The sequence below is a fragment of the Anomaloglossus baeobatrachus genome, chromosome 2 (assembly GCF_048569485.1).
Source record: "Anomaloglossus baeobatrachus isolate aAnoBae1 chromosome 2, aAnoBae1.hap1, whole genome shotgun sequence".
NCBI lineage: Eukaryota > Metazoa > Chordata > Amphibia > Anura > Aromobatidae > Anomaloglossus > Anomaloglossus baeobatrachus.
Window position 1 is genome coordinate 237910057 of NC_134354.1, and position 21785 is coordinate 237931841.

At 43.6% G+C, this 21785-nt stretch overlaps 1 protein-coding gene across 1 annotated transcript in view; it reads right to left on the reverse strand.

Moving 5' to 3' along the window:
- Positions 1 to 21785, reverse strand: part of LOC142291287 (polymeric immunoglobulin receptor-like) — a 242615-nt gene that overhangs the window by 128292 nt on the left and 92538 nt on the right. Inside the window, exon 3 of the mRNA XM_075335711.1 lies at positions 14319 to 14663. Coding sequence (XP_075191826.1) covers positions 14319 to 14663 — 345 coding nt within the window. The remainder of the gene's footprint in view (positions 1 to 14318; positions 14664 to 21785) is intronic.

Sequence of the window (21785 nt, forward strand, 5' to 3'; positions counted from 1 at the left end):
ACTTGTTCATTTTCGGCTTCTCTCAGTATAACATGAGCCTTTTAGCAAACGCTACAGTGTGCAGAAGAGACCTGTATTGTGCCCTGCATATATCACAGGATTTCTTGTAGCATCTTATTTATTGTAGTTAATAATGGAATCTATGATTTAGGGCGGCTTTGCACGTTGCAACATCGCACATGCGATGTCAGTGGGGTCAAATCGAAAGTGACGCACTTCCGGCGTCACTTTCGAGATCGTAGTGTGTAAATGCTAGATGATACGATTAACGAGCGCAAAAGCGTCATTGTCGTATCATCGTTGCAGGCTCCGACTTTTTCATAATTATGCTGCAGCGACAGTTATTATGCTGTTCCTCATTCCTGCGGCTGCACACATCGCTGTGTATAACGCCGCAGGAGCGAGGAACATCAGCTTACCTGCCGCCGCCGGCTATGCGGAAGGAAGGAGGTGGACGGGATGTTTACATCCTGCTCATCTCCACCCCTCCGCCGTTATTGGCCGCCTGCCGTGTTACGTCGCTATGACGCTGCATGACACGCCCCCTTAGGAAGGAGGCGGGTCGCCGGCCAGAGCGACGGTCGCAGGGCAGGAGAGTGCATGTGAAGCTGGCGTAGCGATAATTTTCGCTACGCCAGCTATCACAAGATATCGTACCTGCGACGGGGGCGGGGAATATCGCGTGCGACATCGCAGCATCGGCTTGCGATGTCGCAATGTGCAAAGCCCGCCTTACAGTCAGTCGCAGTTTTTCTTACACACGGACATTCTTTGTCCTAGGAAAACCACCGAGTCCATCAGCCAAATAATATTCAAAGAGAAGCAAAATGTTATCCAGCATCTTCAGATGGAAAAGATTACTAAAATTAATCCACCTCTGCCTCCATCTATCTGGGAAATCCCCTATAAGGCTGCGTGCCCACGATCAGTGTTTGCAGCATGTTGGATTTGGATTTAGCATGATTCAGCTGCATCCAAAATGCTGCATTGTACAGAACAAGCTCAGTGGATAGCTTTCTAGAAATCCCATGCCCACTGTGCTTGTTTTTTCTGCAGCAAACACTGACCTGCTATGCGTCTTTCCAGACCGCAGCATGTCAATTGTTTGCTGCGGAATCGCATGTGTCTTCCGTAGGGAGAACACAAGCGAGACACCGCTGCACACCGAACCCTGATCGTGGGTACAAGCAGTTGCGGTCTCCTGCATTCTCCTGCAGAGGAGACTCATGGCCCCACAGGTCAGGACCCATTGCGGGGAGTCCTGATCGTGGGAACATACCCTAAAGCCTGCTTTACACGGGACAACCGATCGTGCGATTTCACGATCGATCATACCCGCCCCCGTCGTTTGTGCATCACGGGCAATTGGTTGCCCGTGGCGCACAAAGTCGTAAACCCCCCGTCACACGTACTTACCTCCTGTGTGACGTCGCTGAGGGCGGCGAACATCCACTTCCTGTGGGAGGGATGTTCGGCGTCACAGCGACGTCACACGGCGGCCGGCCAATAGAGGCGGAGGGGCGGAGATGAGTGGGATGTAAACATCCCGCCCACCTCCTTCCTTCCACATAGCCGGCGGGAGCCGCGGGATGGAGGTTTAGCTGCTGTTCATCGCTCCCAGGGTGTCACACAGAGCGGCGTGTGCTACCCCGGGAACGATGAGCAACCGGCTCCATTTTAATTAAACGAGATTATGAAATCAAGCGACGAGTACACGACTTACGATTTGTGAGCGATACTGCGTCGCTCGGAGGTGTCACACAGCCCGACGTCGCAAGTGATGCCGGATGTGCGTCACAAAAACCGTGACCCCGACGATCTATCGCACGATAGATCGTCTCGTGTAAAGCACCCTTAAGAGTCAATATGTAGTGGTGTGAAGCATTACCACACAATACACGTCTCCATTTGGAGACTCTGGTGAATATTTGTCTTCACTATGGTTTCCAAACTAGTTTTACATGTTGGATAAACCCTTTACTTGTCCTGTGCATTCTGACAACACTGCTCTATAGGCAGATCATGCTTTTCTTTTTTTTTTACATATACAGTATTTATATTGAGGCCCCTTCTGTACTATCATCACATATAGAGACCCCCCTGAAGAGTAATTGCATATAGCCTAAGATAATAGCACTGACACTGGAGGTACAGTATAATGACACATGGGGTACAGGATAATGACAGTGGAGGTACAGGATAATGGCACTGACACTGGGGGTACAGGATAATAACACTGACACTGGGGGTGCAGGATAATGAAACTGGAGGTACAGGATAATGACACTGACACTGGAGGTACAGGATAATAACACTGGCACTGGGGGTACAGGACAATGACACTGACACTGGGGGTACAGGATAATAACACTGACACTGGGGGTACAGGATAATGACACTGGAGGTACAGGATAATGACACTGAAAATGGGGGGGGAACAGGATAATGACACTGACATTGGGGGTACAGGATAATGACAATGGGGTACAGTACAGGATAATGACACTGACACTGGGGGTACAGGATCATGACAATGGGGTACGGTACAGGATAATAACACTGACACTCGGGGTACTGGACACTGACACCAGGGATACAGGATAATGACACTGACACTTGGGGGACAGGATAATGACACTGAAACTGGGGGACAGGATAATGAGACTGGGGGTTCAGGATAATGACACTGACACTGGGGGTACTATATACTGATACTGGAGGTACAGGATAATGACACTGACACTGGGGGTACTGGATACTGACACTGGGGGTACAGGATAATGACTCTGGGGGGACAGGATAATGACACTGACACTGGGGGGACAGGATAATGACACTGACACTAGGGGTACAGGATAATGACACTGACACTGGGGGACAGGATAATGACACTGGGGGTACAGGATAAGGACACTGACACTGGGAGTACTGGATACTGACACTGGGAGTACTGGATACTGACACTGGGGGTACTGGATCATGACACTGACACTGGGGTTACAGGATACTGACGCTTGATATTCGGTACAGGATAAGACACTTGGGGTACAGGATAATTACTCTTGACACTCAGTTCTTTTCCTCACCACCCAGCTTTTCTATGTTCTGATAGCCATCTTGTCTTCAGCACCCAGCTTTCCCATGATATCAGAGAATGGGAAAGCTGGGAACTGGGGAGCTGAGGACAAGATGGATATCAGAACATAGAAAGGCTAGGTGATGAGGAAGAGAGCCTCTTTCTATTAGCCCAACACCTAGCTTTTGCATGATATCAGAGAGTAGGAAAGCTGGAAGCTGAGGACAAGATGGATATTAGAACATAGAAAGGCTGGGTGATTACGAAAAGAGCCTTTTTTCTCTCAGCTCAGCACCCAGCTTTCCCAATCCCTTCCCATGCTCTGACTGCTGCTATCCCTCTTTCCCTAATCCCTACTTATATATGGTTACTGTGTGGACTGCACTCATGTCATGCAGCAGGGACTGGTGCACACACCCTGCACCCCCCAAATCACACACACCCTGCACCCCCCAAATCACACACACCCTGCACCCCCAAATCACAGACACCCTGCACCCCCCAAATCACACACACCCTGCATCCCCAAATTACACACACCAAGCACCCTCATGCCCTGCATATCTCACGCAGACTGGCTGTACCCGAAATTACCCCTCTCTCAAACACACTGAAACCCCATGTACTACACACAGTATCCCTTAAAACCCCTCTGTCACAGTCTAGACCCCTCATATGCCACTCACCCTGCACCCCTTCTCCTATCATCCCTCATTATCGTGCTCACATCTTCCTCGGTCGGCAGCTCCTGCCCAGCACCTCCCACACGGTCACATGAGCACGACATCACTGCAGGTCCAGCTGATCCACCACTGAATGCATCTTCTTCCTCTCAGAAGCAGCTTCTGCTCTGCCCCTGCCGCACTGCTGCTCATAAACTCCGGGCGCTCCCCTCCAGGTCAGGACTGCCCCCCCTTCCCCTGTAGCTACTGGCGCTGTCATAATCTGACTGCTGCCGAAGTGCATACAGTGTTATCACCTGCAGAGGCCCGATGGTCTAAGGAGCAGGTGACGTTAATACACCCAGCGGGGTCCCCTTCAAGGTGCCGGGGACAGCTTAGTTTGACACAAAGGTCGGGGCCTACCAGGGATTTCCCTGCTACCCCGGCACGCCAGACCAACGCTGACTTTGTCGTATGGGGCAATGGCAGGATCTATGCCTCCTTGGTCCCATCTATTGGACTCATATCTGGGGTGAAATGGTTTTCATTTAATTTTTTCCGCAGTTCTACCTTATCAATCATAGCTTAAACCCATACACTACTTAGACCACACTAGATATTTGGGGATTTAAAACTACCCCATCCAAGACAGTCATACAGCAAGACATATAGGCTACTTATGAATTAAAATTATTGATATGTTGAGAAAACATACTAAATGCAAACTATTAAAAATCCTTAACTTAATGGAAGAGTCAGATACTTTACGTAATTACTTTAGATTCTTCCCCTCTTCATAAATATAGTATATGATTCATGCCTATAAAACATCCTAGGTACTGTACTTCATAATAGTACATTAATAAAAGTACAGTGTAATGCATTGATAAGATTCTTTATTGTCTGTAATAATATTAATACGGCATATTTACATTCAATACATTCAAATGTTATACTGAATCTAACACTAGGTCTTTGCTACTCCATGTGAGAGCAGCATGACATAGGGGCAGATATCCTGATTCCTGGTATGTTTCACTTACTGGACTGCTTGCTGCAGTTTTGATCAAAGATTTATCTGCCACAAATTTACCAGTTCTCAGAATGCTGAGCTCTATATAACCCTGCCCACACTACTGATTGACAGCTCTCTGTGTACACTGTGCATAGTGAATATATACTGAGCTCATTAACATGGAAGACTACATGGCAGCAGGTTTACTAGTTCTCTAGCAATAACCACCTGTTGATAAAGCAGTGATTTTATCTAAACTACAGCAAACAGCTCAGTAAGTAGCCCATCTCTGGATTCAAGGTCTCTGTCTCTACATTATATTACCCTAAAATTAGGTGGCAAAAATCTGGCAACAGATTCCTTGTAAGCTGTAAAATTAGATATTGATATCTGTCAGCATAATTACGCAATAATATCGCAATACACCATTTGATCTTCACTATAGCTCTGATTGTGAAATATTCAGATTTGCTTGCAATCACCCTGTTTAATTGGGATGCTGCCATTCTCTAATACTTAGAAAAGGCTGTGGGGACAAATTAGCACAATAAGGCATTTCCCGACAACAATATGGTGAGTAAAAATGGTATTCTGACTTCTTCAATAGGAGAACCACAACTGTGAGTACTTTAAAGCACATAGAGATTAAACATGCTGCATACTGGATTTTCTTGACTCTAGAACCAGCAGAGCAGAATACCCATCTCCTATTATTTCATTTTTTAATACTTAAAGCACCACTCCATCATTTTTTTTCAGTGCTGGAGTGGTGCTTTAAATCTAAGTTCCCTGCCCCCTGTCTTACATTTATCGTCTGGTGTTTTCATCCTTATTTGGTGCCAAGCTGGTCCCACGGCGCCATCTTGTGCCTAAAACGTCTGACTGGTAGGATGTCAGCAATTCTGTGCAAGTCTATGAGAGCAAGAATGAGGCTCTAATAGACTTACATTGTGTTGTGACGTCCAACATGCTCCATGAAACACTAAAGTAGCCGACAGGTCAGAAATCACCGGAGACCGACCGGAGCAGTGGAGACAGAAGATGAAGTCTCCAGCAGATAAGTATGAGAGACAGAGAACTTACATATCAAGCACCACTCCAGGGCTGAAATAAATAGAAAAAAACAGCTGGAGTGGTGATTTAACACTCCAACATTGTATTGGGGGACCAGAGTGTGGAAATCAATTTGCATGGAACAAAATACAGATAAGTAGGAAATATAAGTATCCAAGCATAGAATAATATAGACTATGACAATATATGGATTAAACCATAGACACATAGTCTTCCCTATATAAAAGAAATGAGAGAAGATCACCACAAGCCATTCTACAAGTAAAAGGTTGTTAAACGCTATGTAAAACAGTAGCCAACTGAATGATTCCCTGTATTCATCAAATTACAAAATGAACAGTGTCTACATTTCTGATTTCATACAAGAGAAAGGTTTCGTTACCAATTCTTCCTAAGGATCTGATAACACGCTCTTACTGGTTCATCTCTTAAGTTTTTACACTTACAAAATAATGTGATAGGCGGAAATCAGTATTGATCTGCAAGGTCTGTATCTGCCTTTATTCAGTGCCAATATTTATGTAATGTTGTAGTATTTATGTGTTTAATGGACTCAATTTAGAAGAAAATATAAATCTTTAAATTGTTTCCTTCTTTTATGACCTGTAGCCAATAATTGTCTAAAATCCTGGTTTATAGCTTTCCAAACAGCATGTGTAATTATAGTATTATAAGTGATGAATAAGTTTGGTGGCCCTGAGGCTTCAGTCGCCACATAGGTACTGCACCTCACTTAGAGGTGTAGTATCCCATTCCCGGGTAAGGAGGGGGTCACAAACTGGTATACACACAAATATAGCTACACTCTCATTTAGCAACACTCCATCAGACCAGGGTAATGTCAGCCGCTGAGGTGTGGGGTTTAGTTAGTGGGAGCAGACTGTAGAATGTTAGCCAGTCAAGAAGTAAAGTCGAGGAGTAAAGACCTGTGGTATGGAGCTGCAGCAGCTCAGCCCAGGCACACGACTGAAGGGGTCCTAGAGCCCACGGGAAGTGCAACATTCACCCGGGGTCTCAATCCACAAACGGCATACCGGAGTGGAGAGCTTTGGCCGCAGAAGGGGCCTAACCCCTCAAGTGTTGGAGAACTTTAAGGTTCAGCTAGCAAACCGGAGGCTAACGTTACTGCAAGTGCCGAAGCCACATCCACACACATCCAGTGAAAAGGTGATGGCCACATAGGGCCAAGGGATAGAGCTTGAAGGCACCCGACAGGGTCCGCGAACACCGGCTTGGGGCACTGTGTGTGTAGGCGTGGGACAGGCGGGAGAGGTCAGCACAGGAGGACAACCAGAAAGGAACACAGAAGGGTGTACCGGGTTGTTCCTCCAAACTATCTGGGATCGGCTGGGTGCCATCACAGCGGAACTCAGCACACCAAGGGCAGCATTTGTCTAGATGTGATAACCTGGAAATCTTAACTGTGAGTAATGACCTAGTGATTGCATCCCTATGTCGTCCGGTTATTCCATGTGCCTCCGGGCATGCACCCCGCTAGTAAAAACTACTACTCCCAATAGCCCTGAGGCCCAGCTCTACATGTGGAGAGCGATTCCAACTCTGCTGCATCACCACCAACCCCAGGGGGAACTGAACAGCAGCGGCGGCACCTATCTTGCCGCATACCACAGGTGGGATCACGGCATCTCCCCTGTAAATATTCCCTCACCATCATCAGCCATTTATTAAAATGACACTGCCAGGGTCACTGAGTCGGGCCCTGTTGCCGTGACATCCTTCGAGCAGAACAGAGCCAGTCCGGTAATGAGTAAACCCCAGGCCCCGGTGCGGGCGTGTCACAAGCGTTCTTTCCACTGCTTGATACTTGATCATGCTCAAGTCCCTGCCCTGAATGTTTCATTTTTCTCTCTCAGAACTGCAATGGGCATACCATTGGTACTAATGTTCACCAACCTTTTTTGGTGGTTTGGAAGGAGGAATAGATATAATGTCATGGCTGAAAGTTTTGGCACAATTGAAGTTGCTCCGAAGTATTTCTTCTAGAAAGTATTTGCAATTCCACATGTTTTGTTATACACATATTTATTTCCTTTGTGTGTATTGGAACAACACAAAAAAAACAGAGAAAAAAAAGACAAATTAGACATAATTTCACACCAAACTCCTAAAATGGGCAGGACAAAATTGTCGGCACCTTTCCAAAACTGTGGGTAAACAACTTTGTTTCAAGCATGTGATGCTCTTTCTAACTCACTGTGGCAAGTAACAGGTGTGGGCAATATGAAATTCACACCTAAAACAGATAAAAAAGCGATAAATTGACTTTAGTGGGATCTACACGCTATGATATCGTTAATGAATTATCGTCGGGGTCACGTTGTTTGTAACGCACATCCAGTGTCATTAACGATATCGCAGTGTGTGACACTTATGAGCGACCTTAAACGATCGCAAAAGCGGTCAAAATCGTTTGCCGCGGAAAGGTCGTCCTGAAACAAAAAATAATTTTCTTTTTTTTAGTGTTGTTCCTCGTTCCTGCGGCACCACACATCGCTGTGTGTGACACCGCAGGAGCGACGAACATCTCCTTACCTGCCTCCACCGCCAATGCGGAAGGAAGGAGGTGGGCGGGACGTTACATCCCGCTCATCTCCGCCCCTCCGCTGCTATTGGACGCCTGCCGTGTGACGTCGCTGTGACGGCGCACGAACCGCCCCTTGGAAAGGAGTCGGTTCGCCGGCCAGAGCGACATCGCAGAGCAGGTATGTGCGTGTGACGCTGCCGTAGCGATAATGTTCGCTATGGCAGCGATCACATAATATCGCACGTACGACGGGGGCGGCTGCTAGCCGATGCTAGCGATGTCGCAGCGTATAAACCCCGTTTTAATCTTTGTGTGTCTGTCTGTGCCACACTAAGAATGAAGAACAGAAAGAGGAAAAGAGAATTGTCGGAGGACTTTAAAACCAAAATTGTTGAAAAATATTAATCTCAAAGGTAAAATTACATCTAAAAAGATCCTGACATTCTGTTGTCCACAGTGTGCAACATAATCAAAACGTTTACAACCCATGGTGTTGCAGCTAATCTCTCTGGACTTGGATGGCAGAGTAAAACTAATGAAAGGTTGCAATGCAGAATAGTCCGGATGGTGGATAAGCAGCCCTAATTACGTTCCAAAGAAATTCAAGCTGTCCAGCCTTCTCAGACTGCAGCATTGTCAGTTTGAGCTATCTATCACCATTTAAATGAAATGTAATACTATGGCAGCAGACCTAAGAGGACCTTACTGCTAACACAAAGACAGGAAAAAGCTAGACTGCAATTTGCCAAAATGTAAGTGAGTAAGCCAAAATCCTTCTGGGAAAGTATCTTGTGGACAGGTGAGCCCAAGCTAGAGCTTTTTGGTAAAGCATATAATTCTACTGTTTACCAGAGTGAAGCCTTCAAAGAAAAGAACATAGTACAATATGGTGAAGGTTCAAAGAAGTTTTATGTTTTTTTGCTGCCTCTGACACTGGGTGCAAGACATCATGAAATCTGAAGATTAGCAAAGAATTTTGGGTAGCAATGTAGTGCCCAATGTAAGAAAGCTGGGTTTGCCTGCTAGATCATGGGAATTTCAGCAGGACAATGACCCCAAACATACTTCAAGAAGCCCCCAGAAATGGATGGAAACAAAGCGCTGGAGAGTTCTGAAGTGGCAGCAATGAGTCTGGATCTAAATCCCATTGATCATCTGTGGAGAGATCTTAAAATTGCTGTTGAGAGAAAGTGCCTTCAAATATGAGAGATCTGGAGATGTTTGAAAAGAAGAGTGGTTCAAAATTACAGTTGGGAGGTGTAAGAAGCTTGATGATGATTATAGGAAGTGATGGATGGCGGTTATTTTTTCCAAAGGGTGTCCATTTTTTTCCTCATGTTTTTGTGTTGTTCCAGTATACACAAAGGAAATAAACATGTGTATAACAAAACATGTGTAATTGCTTGATTTTCTGTAACAATGTCAAGGGGGCCAACACATTCGGCATTATCTGTATAATATCAAGAACGCTTTTATCCAATACATCCAGTATGAGACCAGATCCATCAATGATGGGTTGGTAATGTGATCCGGAACTGAAGAACAGTTTAATGAATTTGTGACATATATTCATTTCAATCATGTGAATAAAGAATTCGCATCACATTTTTGGAGAAAGTAAGTAGAATATTTAGATGTGAAGGTTAAAAATGATGATGGTATTATTACTACAAGTGGTTTTAGGAAACCAACATCCCTTTGAAATGTTCAGTCTGAAAATCTAAAACGATTCCTGTTGTATGATCAGTCCTTATGATCGAGGACAGTGTTTATGATTATGAATTTTTTTTAGAACAATCATTGTAGCTGGCCAATTGATTATGAAAGAAAGCTTATAATAATAATACAATTATATGTTTTTAGTTAGGGTATGTTACATATTAAGTATTTGCAGCAGACATTTCTGCATAAAAAATGTATCTCGTGGAAGGAAATACGCTCCTTACAAATACGCATTCTTGCCACATTCTTATGTGGGTTTTTGATGGGTTTGTTGCCATTTATTTGAATGAAAAGCTGCAAAAACATTGAAATCATTGCCATGCTGTAGGTTTGAGAATGCTTCAAATCTGCAAAGAAGAATTAAGAAATGTGCATGAGATTTTATTCATTTTGCTGGGACTGTAAAATTCTATTGTTTTGTGGCAAAAAACACTCAATGAAAAATGCTGGAAAAACGCAGCAAACACGCAGTATGTGAACATACCATAAAGCTATACACCAGGATCATAAAATGATTAGCTACAGGTTGTAGAAAGGAATATATATTGTATGTATATATTGTAGGAATATATATTGTATGTACCTTATTTTTTGGACTATAAGACGCACTTTTTTCCCCCCAAATGTTGGGGGAAAGTGGGAGGTGCGTCTTATAGTCTGAATATAGGGCTGTGGGGAATAAGGGTGCTGTGGTGGAGCGGGTCATCGGCGGCACGAGCAGGCTGTAGCAGCCTGCTGTGACCACTTGGACCCGCTCATTTAATATGCACGCCCATCCTCCCGCCCATCATCACTCAGCGCTGAAGTTGGCGCTGACAGTGGGCGGGGTGATGGGTGGGGAATGCCCGCATATTGAACAGCCTGCCCGCATGATCACCCCTGGCAACTGCAGCCTGGAGTGATGATGTGCGGCTGTATTCACTGCCCTCCGCGCATCATCATCAGCGCGAGATGCAGTGAATCAGTATAACTCACCTGCCACGATCCCTGCAGCACCGCAATGTCCTCCTGTCTGTGCCGGCGGCTGTGTGTGGAGATTAGCGGCGCGCACACCGATGATGTCATCGCTGTGCGCACGTGTCCACATGCATCCGCCTGCTGACGCAGACATGAGGACATCACAATGATGCAGCGGAACGGTGACGGCTCCACACTCTAGCGCTGCTGCTAACAAAGACGGAGCAGGAGCGATGCTGCAGGGAGTGAGGTAAGGTGAGTATGAACGTTTATTTTTTTTATGTGCCACAGGATGCGGGCCGTATACCAGGATAGGGGTATATAGCAGGATAAGGGCATATAGCAAGATGGGGGTATATTATAAGCAGGATGGGGGATATATGAGCAGGATGGGGGTATATAGCAGGATGGGGGTATACGAACAGGATGGGGTTATATTATGAGCAGGATGGGGGTATATAAGCAGGATGGGGGTATATGAGCAAGATGGCGGTATATAGCAGGATGGGGCTTTTATTTTCCTATTTTCCTCCTCTAAAACCAGGGTGCGTCTTATGGTCCGGTGCATCTTATAGTCTGAAAAATACGGTGTATATATTGTAGGAATATATGTTTTCTTTTAAACTGAGTCAATTAGCAGTACAAATAAAGTCTGTAATACTGAATAGAGGCAGATTACATCCTATCATATCATTCCGTAAGTGAAACAATGAGAGATGATCTAGTAAAGGGACCTTATCAGATTTTTAGGGAGAATTGGTATCAAAATTATTATCCTGAAGGAAATCATAACTGTAGACACTGTTTATTTTGTAAGTGGATTGATACAGGGAATGATTCCATTGGCTCCTGTTTTACATGGGGTTAAACAACTTAGTACTTGTACAATGGATTATGTTGTTTCAATGATCTTCAATAATTTCTTCTACAAAGGGAAGACAATTGCATCCTGTTGCCAGTTAACTTCTTAAAAAAGGGCAAGGGATGTTCCAGATAAATTGATCACATGAAGGAATGTCATAATTACGACCATTTATGTTTGAAATTTCCAGGTTTGCAAGGATGTTCATACCAAGAAGTGGTATGGTCCAACACACTATTAGGCCGGGGCCACACAGGGCACTAGTACGATGCTCGCATGACACTCGGCTCACGCTGGCAGCACAGCAGGAGCCGAGTGTCATGCTAGTATCCCTGCGACTGCGGTCTGACTGTACGAGCGGACTTCAGCTGCATGGGGCGGGCCAGAGGGGCGGGCCAGCGCTACGGAGGGGCGGGATGGCACGGAGGAGGGGAGGGAGGGATTTATCTCCTCTGTAGCCGGCTATTGCGATTCTCGCTCTGCACGCGCGGTACACCGGAGTACCGCGAGTGCAGTGCGATTTTTCTGTCGTCCCATTCACTTGAATGGGTGCAAGAGAAATGAGTCTCGCATTACACCCGCAGCATGCTGTGATTGTTTTCTCTGTCCGATTAGGGCTGAGAATATAATCACACATGTGTGCTGTCACACAGGCTAGAATTGGTCCGAATGGAATGCGATGTTTTATCGCACTCTACTCGCACTGATTTTCTCGCCTTGTGGCTTAGGCCTTATAAGCTAAGTTCTCATGTACAGTAATCATCCGTTAGAATAGATCCTGCAGAAATCCTTTGGGAAAAAGTTGTGCAAAACAACTTTTTTGTCCATTGTTAAATAACTAATGTCTGCTGGATCAATTTTTTTTTTAACATGGGAGACTGGAGAACGGATCCGTTAATGGATTGCTATTTAGTCATCTGTTATTTTTGCATATGCAACGGATTTTTTTTCTTACAGGATCCATTACAAATGGAAGAAAAATAGTAATCTCTTAATGGAGCCGTCCTCCATAGACTCCCATGTTGAAAAAAAGATGCAGCAGACATCATTTTCCCAATGGATCTCTGCAGGATCCATTCTAACGGATGATTACTGGACATGTGAACTCAGCATTAATGAGGTGTGAAGTGCAAATGATCAACAGGTCAGTAGGACCCTGTAGTCTAAATGAGCAATTTTTCCCATTCTTATAATGATGGATTAGTAAAACTCATTACAATTTATGTGACTGCTATTATGGACATATTGTCTTTGATGGATTGTTATTTTTAAAAAATATTCATTACTTTAATATCACATTATTAATTAATCAGCATGGCAAGGAATTAAAGCATCATCATGCAAGCTCCCAATAAAATGTGAAACGATTGTTGTCCATATATGAAATACTTCCTATGGCATACCCTGTAATATTCAGAATCCTGTAATGCAATTTGTATTGAAATGAATGGGACCTAATTCTTGAAGCAATCCTTGGTGAGCACCATGTATCTATCTCTATAATCTCTATGTAGATTAAATAGACTACGCAAATAAATAGCCAAATCAAGGTGGTGACAGTGGCAGGAATGTCACCATGCAGAAAATGGAGACAACATTCTTTTCAAATGTTCCAGTTTGTTATGTATTGTAGCACATTGTGTTTTTTATAGCACATTGTGTTTTGTTACTTTAAAGCTGGCTATACATATTAAAGTTACCACTCTAACAGGGACGTAGCTACAGAAGGAGCAGAGGTTAGAGATACACCCAGTCATGGGAACCTAGGGAACCCAAATGGTCCCTTTGTCCTATATGAGAAGAGCTATACTATGGAAGGCCCATAATAGTCTCTGTTGGAAATTGTACATTGGGGCCCATGAACTTCAAGTTACACGACTGCCATCTAATGTGCATGAGGCCTTCCGAATTAGCCCAAGCGATGAAGTTGGAATCAAGCAGTTGAATTCAAACACCAGATCATTTTGTTTTTTAGGCAGTTAAACTGCTGTTAGATAAGTCTGGCTGAAGCTTCTCTGCTTTCCCCATAGGACATGCCATTGGTGCAACCTGTACAGCTCCATTGGGGCCTAAGAGATAAGTGGTCGGCTTCTACGTTCAAAGCTGCTTCTGTCACAGACACATAAAATGGAACATTATGATGAACTGTTGGACTGCAAAGGGCTCATATTCTGTTCTTGCACAGGGGCGATGTGTCTGTGTCCACCTCTACCATAGACAACACCTTAAAGCTAAGGTGAACATGCCTCTGAATGGTGGTGTCAGGTGAGGTAGCAGCTGAACGAGCAATAGTCAGACAGCTATTTGAGGTATACTGCTAGCTTCAGACTGCGATACAACTCATAAGTGATAATTAGAAGGATTTCATCATAACACAATTTCTGCATTCATCCAGTGATTATTACCTTCAGTAATCGTTAAAGTGAACACAGCTTTTAATCCATTTCCATCTGTGCCCAAGCCAACAATGTAAGTGCCTTCATCAGTTTTCTTCAAGTCCGAAAATAAAATGACAACCGAGCCTTCGTTCTTATTATCTTCAATTTTAACACGGTCTGCATAGTTCGGATTGATGTAGCCAGTCGAAGATACAATAGTATTTGAACATATTCCTTGCCGTCCTCCTTCTTTACAAAAAAACTTGCGGCTGTTCTTATTGGCCTTGGTATTAAGTGAGTATTCACACTTGATGGATACCAACCCTTCCAATTGTCCAGTCACATGTTGTGGGCAGGCAAATTTTTCAGACTCTGTATTTTAAGAAAATACATCAAAATTTAGTTACATGACTTTACATTTCGAAGACAGTTGAAGTTGACTAAAAAGGTTGTCCACTACTAGGCAACTACTTATTAATAGCTTTACTGTGCAGTATAAAATAAAAATATTATACACTTACTTTCCAGACTATTACATGACATAAACAATGTCATATGACCACTGTAACCAATTAGTACTAGCCATTGATTAGCTGCAGACTCGACTATTTCATCAGAGCAGACTTCTACTCTGACAGAATAGTGAAGAGCGCAGGCAATAAATGGCTGATAAGTATATATTGTATGATATTTTTTATGAGACTTACTAAGGGGCAGTTTTCTAAGAGGGCCTTTCTTTAAGCTTCTCCTTATAATTACCTTGTCAGCAAAACATGCTTGGTAGAGACTAGAGATGAGCAAACCTGAGGTTCTATTTTCAAACCGAACAACAACTTAAAAAATCAAGGTTCATTTTTGGGGTTCGGATGCTGTACATGAGAACTTCACTTGCGTGAGCAATGCTGTGCTCAGGTGCTTCGGAGCTTGGTGCTCAGCCTTGTGCGAGCCACTTGCAGTGTTTGAATGGCTCTCACTAGGGATAACAACAGCGTGATTACATGTAGTGCGCAGCCCAAAAAAATGTGTTAAAAAGACTGCCCACCTTCCCCTGGAAGTGATCTGCTTATGTTTGTGGGTGGAGACTCAAACTGCCAATCAGTTACTTGCTCCGGGGTTCAGGTCAAGCTCGAGCCAATGAAGGCTCGGCTCCTTGGCTATGGGCGAACCGAACCTCCACAGAACTGCTCATCTCTAGTAGAGACCAGAAAAAATAGCGTATTGAGTGCATGAATTAAAAAAAGCCCATATTTCAGGAATCATATGGCAATTATATAAAACAAATGGAATACTAAAGAGAGCAGCAGGAATAAAAAAAGAGCAAACATCACTTTTGACCTGGTCACAGATCCTTTTTAAAGAATATGGCAAACAGGAACACTTCACAAAAAGAGTACTCAGCGTCAGTGAACTAAGAGAACTAACTTGGAGATAATGTCATGAAAAAGGAATAATATGTTTATCCGCGTTGTAAAAAAAGGCAAAAATGGTTTATTACACCAAGCACTTTATCTGTATGTTTTCACCCAGTGTAGGTCTTGATCAAGCTTTGATATTGTTTTTTGATTTAATCATTTTTATAATACTGATGCATGCTCAGTTTTCTTTTTCAGGTCCTCCTTAAAGAGTACATCATAAGCAAACTTATTTTCTCTGAAGCTTGTGATAGAGTCCAAAACTCATCATGGAAATTTATTAAAGGGGTTTTCTGCTGTAGACAATGAACTCCTCACAATTATCTCCCTTCTGGAATCATCCCATAGTCTTAAAGTTCAAAGAAGAAGACACAAGTCCACGGATTACAACCTAATCTAATTAGCTAGGTTCTGTAAAGGTACCGTCACACTAAACAACTTACCAGCGATCCCAACAACGATACAACCTGATAGGGATCGCTGGTAAGTTGCTAGGAGGTCGCTGGTGAGATGTCACACTCCAGCGATCCCACCAGCAACCTGACCTGGCAGGGATCGCTGGAACGTCGCTACACGGGTTGCTGGTGAGCTGTCACACAGGCAGATCTCACCAGCAACCAGTGACCAGCCCCCAGCCACCAGCGCCGCGTGGAAGCGATGCTGCGCTTGGTAACTAAGGTAAATATCGGGTAACCAACATGATATTTACCTTGGTTACTAGCGCACACCGCTTAGCGCTGTCTCCCCGCTCTCCTAGCCACAGTACACATCAGGTTAATTACCCGATGTGTACTGCAGCTACATGTGCAGAGAGCAGGGAGCAGCGCACACCGCTTAGCGCTGGCCTCCCTGCACTCCTAGCTACAGTACACATCGGGTTAATTAACCCGATGTGTACTGTGGCTAGGAGAGCGGGGAGACAGCGCTAAGCGGTGTGCGCTAGTAACCAAGGTAAATATCAGGTTGGACATAGGACACCCTAGCTTTAGAGACAGATTAGGAGCACTGGTTCCCTTCTATCCCATAATCTCATGACAGGAGCATACTTGAGCACAGTCTCTCCCATTTGAAGACTGTGATCTCCAGTCTGAACAAAATTCCAGTTCATCATCTTGAGTTATAGGGAGGTCAGACTCTAATGGTCTGTCTACATGGATCGACCGGCAACCCTGAACGACTGCCGATTGGTAAATATTTACTAATCAGCGGTCATTAGTGCAAGGCCTGTTTGCACAGTATGATGAGCTGCAGAGAACCATGATCTTTTATACTGATCAAAAGACAATTTCATTTGATGAACGAGCATTTACTTTGTTCATCAGGTGATCGGCAGCCTATTTGCATAGAACACTCATTGTGAAATAAGTGGTCTTCTTTCAGTGTAAATGCACATTTGCTCTCTGTAACCATATCATCACCTACTAAATCACTCCTGACTGTTTTCTAACTCCACTTCCCTCCCTCTGTGTTCTTCTGCATGCCCCCCCCCCTATACATTGAATGCTGCTAAAGATATATCTGACCTATTTAAAGCTATTTATAAACCTGAAACCCCATTACTCAATAAATAAAAGTGGTCTGAACCAACTAATTTCAGGGGGAACGGACAATTGTCTGATGTGTACGAAGCCTCCTGATAGAAAACAAGCAGTCGTTATTTAAATTACTGATTTTTTTTTTTCCACTGAAGATAGCGGCTTTCTCTCTTCTTCTATTGAAAACGCACAAATGTCTTACATTTGGGATAAGAGAAAAATCAATTGTTCATATTACAGCTATCTCATCTATATGGCCAATGTCTAATCAGTTAGAATAATTGATCACGTATCCATCAGAACATTCAGATACCAGACTAAAAATCATAGACCATTTTGAAAAAATAAAGAAAAAAGAAAACCACAAAGTGGCCTTGTGCAAAGTGACAAAAAAATCAGCCAAATTCGGTCTGTTTGTAGTATTAGTTGATAAGTGGGCAAAAAAAATATGAGCCTAATAAATTGTATTTTTGACTTGAAAGACAAACTTCCTCTTTGAACTCAGCCTACTTGTAGAGTTTTTCACAGAAGATTTTCTAAGCAAGACCACCACTTTAGGGCAAATACTAATTCATCGCGTCAAAATTGCAGATAGCATAAATCAGCATAAATCAGATATTGTCTGCATTACTTCAAGTGAGTAGTGTATACACTGTGTGCAGAATTATTAGCAAATGAGTATTTTGATCACATGATACTTTTTATACATGTTGTCCTACTCCAAGCTGTATAGGCATGAGAGCCAACTACCAATTAAGTAAATCAGGTGATGTGCATCTCTGTAATGAGGAGGGGTGGTGATGTGCATCTCTGTAATGAGGAGGGGTGTGGTGTAATGACATCAACACCCTATATAAGGTGTGCTTAATTATTAGACAACTTCCTTTCCTTCGGCAAAATGGCTCAGAAGAGAGGCTCTGAAAATTGAGATGTCTTGCAGAGGAATGCAGCAGTATTGAAATTGCCAAACGTTTGAAGTGTGATCACCAAAAAAGACGCAAAATAACTGCCCATGAATTGAGGAAAATCAAGCGTGAAGCTGCCAAGATGCCATTTGCCACCAGTTTGGCCATATTTCAGAGCTGCAGCGTATCAAAAAGCACAAGGTGTGCCATATTCAGGGACATGGCCAAGGTAAGGAAGGCTGAAAAACGGCCACATTTGAACAAGAAACATAAGATAAAACGTCGAGACTGGGCCAAGAAATATCTTAAGACTGATTTTTCAATGGTTTTATGGACTGATGAAATGAGAGTGACTCTTGATGGGCCAGATGGATGGGCCAGAGGCTGGATCAGTAAAGGGCACAGAGCTCCACTCCGACTCAGATGCCAGCAAGGTGGAGGTGGTGTACTGGTATGGGCTAGTATCATCAAAGATGAACTTGTGTGACCTTTTCCGGTTGAGGATGGAGTGAAGCTCAACTCCCAGAGCTACTGCCAGTTTCTGGAAGACAACTTCTTCAAGCAGTGGTACAGGAAGAAGTTGGTATCGTTCAAGAAAAACATGATTTTCATGCAGGACAATGCAACATCACATGCATCCAACTACTCCACAGCGTAGCTAGTCAGTAAAGGTATAAAAGATGAAAAAATAATGACATGGCCTCGTTATTCACCTGATCTTAACCCCATAGAGAACCTGTGGTCCCTCATAAAATGTGAGATCTACAGGGAGGTTAAACAGTACACCTCTCGGAACAGTGTCTGGGAGGCTGTGGTGGCTGCTGCACGCAATGTTGATCGTAAACAGATCAAGCTACTGACAGAATCTATGGATGGTAGGCTGTTGAGTGTTATCATAAAGAAAAGTGGCTATATTAGTCACTAATTTTTTGGGTTTTGTTTTTGCATGTCAAAAATGTTTATTTCTAAATTTTGTGCAGTTATATTGGTTTACCTGGTGAAAATAAACAAGTGAGATGGGAATATATTTGGTTTTTATTAAGTTGCCTAATAATTCTGCACAGTAATAGTTACCTGCACAAACAGATATCCTCCTAAGATAGCCAAATCTAAAAAAAAAAACCACTCCAACTTCCAAAAATATTTAGCTTTGATATTTATGAGTCTTTTGGGTTGACTGAGAACATAGTTGTTGATCAATAATTAAAAAAATGCTCTAAAATACAACTTGCCTAATAATTCTGCACACTGTGTATTATTGTCTAAAATACTCAAGTTTCTTAGAGAAGATAAACTTTAAATATCTGGCTAGGGACCACTTCCAGAAACTAGACTAGCTTGGCTTTTCCCTGCACCTCTGTAGGTGATTGACAGGTTTTTCTTATAGCGAGAAACCTGTCCAAGGCTGTGTGCGCACGTTGCGTACTTACATGCATTCACGCTGCGTATAGCACTGCAGCGTAAATGCATGCATCCTGCGTCCCCAGCACAATCTATGAAGATTGTGCATGAGACGTACGCACGATGCTTTTATGAACGCAACGATTTGGATGCTAAAATTTTGACCCAAATTCATAAAATGAGCATGTCAATTTATTTCTGCGCTATGGATGCAGCTCCCACTCTGTCTATAGTGGGGCAGCATACATAGCACATGAAATCGGCTTTTTTTTTTTACAAAAAACTGCATTCATTATGCAGTGTTTCTGCAGCGATTTGAAGTGCTCATGTGCTGTCAAATTGCTGCAGAATATTCAGCAATTACGTGCGCATGAGCCCAAACACCTCTAATAGCACTGAAAAAAGAGCTTTAAATAGTTTTTTCTTTTAAAGGTTTTGTCTACTACTCGGACAATCCCATCTTAATCCGTATGTTTCACCCTTTTCAAATAACAACACTTAAGGCCGCTTTACACGCTGCGATATCGTTACCGATATTGATAGCGTGCGTACCCGTCCCCATCGGTTGTGCGACACAGGCAAATCACTGTCCATGGCGCACAACATCGCTCAGACCCGTCACACATACTTACTTGCATAGCAATGTCGCTGTGACTGGTGAACTGCCTCCTTTCTGAGGGGGCGGTTCTTTTGGCGTCACAGCGACGTCACTAAGCGGCCGCCCAATCAAAGCGGAGGGGCGGAGATGAGCGGGACGAACATCCCGCCCACCTCCTTCCTTCCTCATTGCGGGCGGCCGCAGGTAAGGTGAGGTTCCTCGTTCCTGCGGTGTTACACGGAGCGATGTGTGCTGCCGCAGGAATGACAAACAACATCGTTACTGCAGCAGCAACGATAATTGAGCTTAGGGGGGGGATGTCACCGATTAGCAATTTTGAACGTTTTTGCAACAATTCAAAATCGCTAATAGGTGTCACACACAACGACATCGCTAACGCGGCCGGATGTGCATCACAAATTCCGTGACCCCAACGAAATCGCTTTAGCGATGTCGTAGCGTGTAAAGCGGCCTTTACACTCACCTGTGGTCAGTTCTGCGCACAATCAGTAGCTTATTTCTCCCCACCTTTGGACAGATCACTTACATCTGGAGAATGTGACAACTGTCTGTCTTTTTCCAGGTGTATGTGATACGTATAAAGAAAGTGAGAACTTCTCCTATCTGTCTTTTTCCAGGTGTATGTGATACGTTTGGAGGAAATGAGAACTTCTGCTGTTTCTCTTTTTCTTGCTGTATGTAATACGTCCAGAGGAAGTAAGAGCTTCTGCTGTCTCTCTTTTTCTGGGTTTATGTGATACGTATTGAGGAAGTGAGAACTTCTGCTGTTTGTCGCTTTGTGGGTGTATGTGATGCATACATAAGATGTGATTGTTTCTGCTGTCTCTCTTTTTCCTAGTGTATATGATACAGCTAAAGGAAGTGAAAGCTTCTGCTGTCTGTCTTTTTCTGGGTGTATGTGATATGCATGGAGAAAGTGGGAGCTTCTGCTGTCTCTATTTTTATGGCTCTATATGATAAGTCCAGAGGAAGTAAGAGCTTCTTCTGTCTCTTTTTTTCCAGGTGTTTGTAATACGTATTGAGGAAGTGGGAGCTTCTGCTGTCTGTCTCTTTCTGGGTGTATGTGATATGTGTAAAATATATCTTTGTACCGTGTTAGCCAGTAGAGATAAAAACAGCCCCCAAATCTAAGAAGCATCATTGTCAGAAGCTTCCTGTCCTCTCCAACAACAGGAACATTTCCCTGCAACAAGAAAAAAATGTAAGACCTGTCCATTAATATTGACAACGGACAAGATAAAGATTCCCAGATCACATCAGGACTACAAGATCCCAGGTACCTTCAGCTGCACCACAACAAATGTGGTGTACTTAATTATATGTACCAAATGTCCAACTGGGGATCTGTATGTAGGGGAGACAGGACAACAGTTCAGGACAAGGATGAATTCTCACCACCACACAATTAGAGAAAAAAGGATGGATCTACCTGTGGCCAAACATTTTTGTAACTCAGACCACAGCATCATGGACATGAAATTGCTGGTATTGAAAGGAAATTTCAAGTCCCAGAGAGATAGGAGACTCTGGGAGTACAAACTTATGATGACCTTTGACACATTCAGAGTAGCAATGAATGTGTCTCATGGATTCATGTCTTTTTACATCAGTTAAAAGATGTG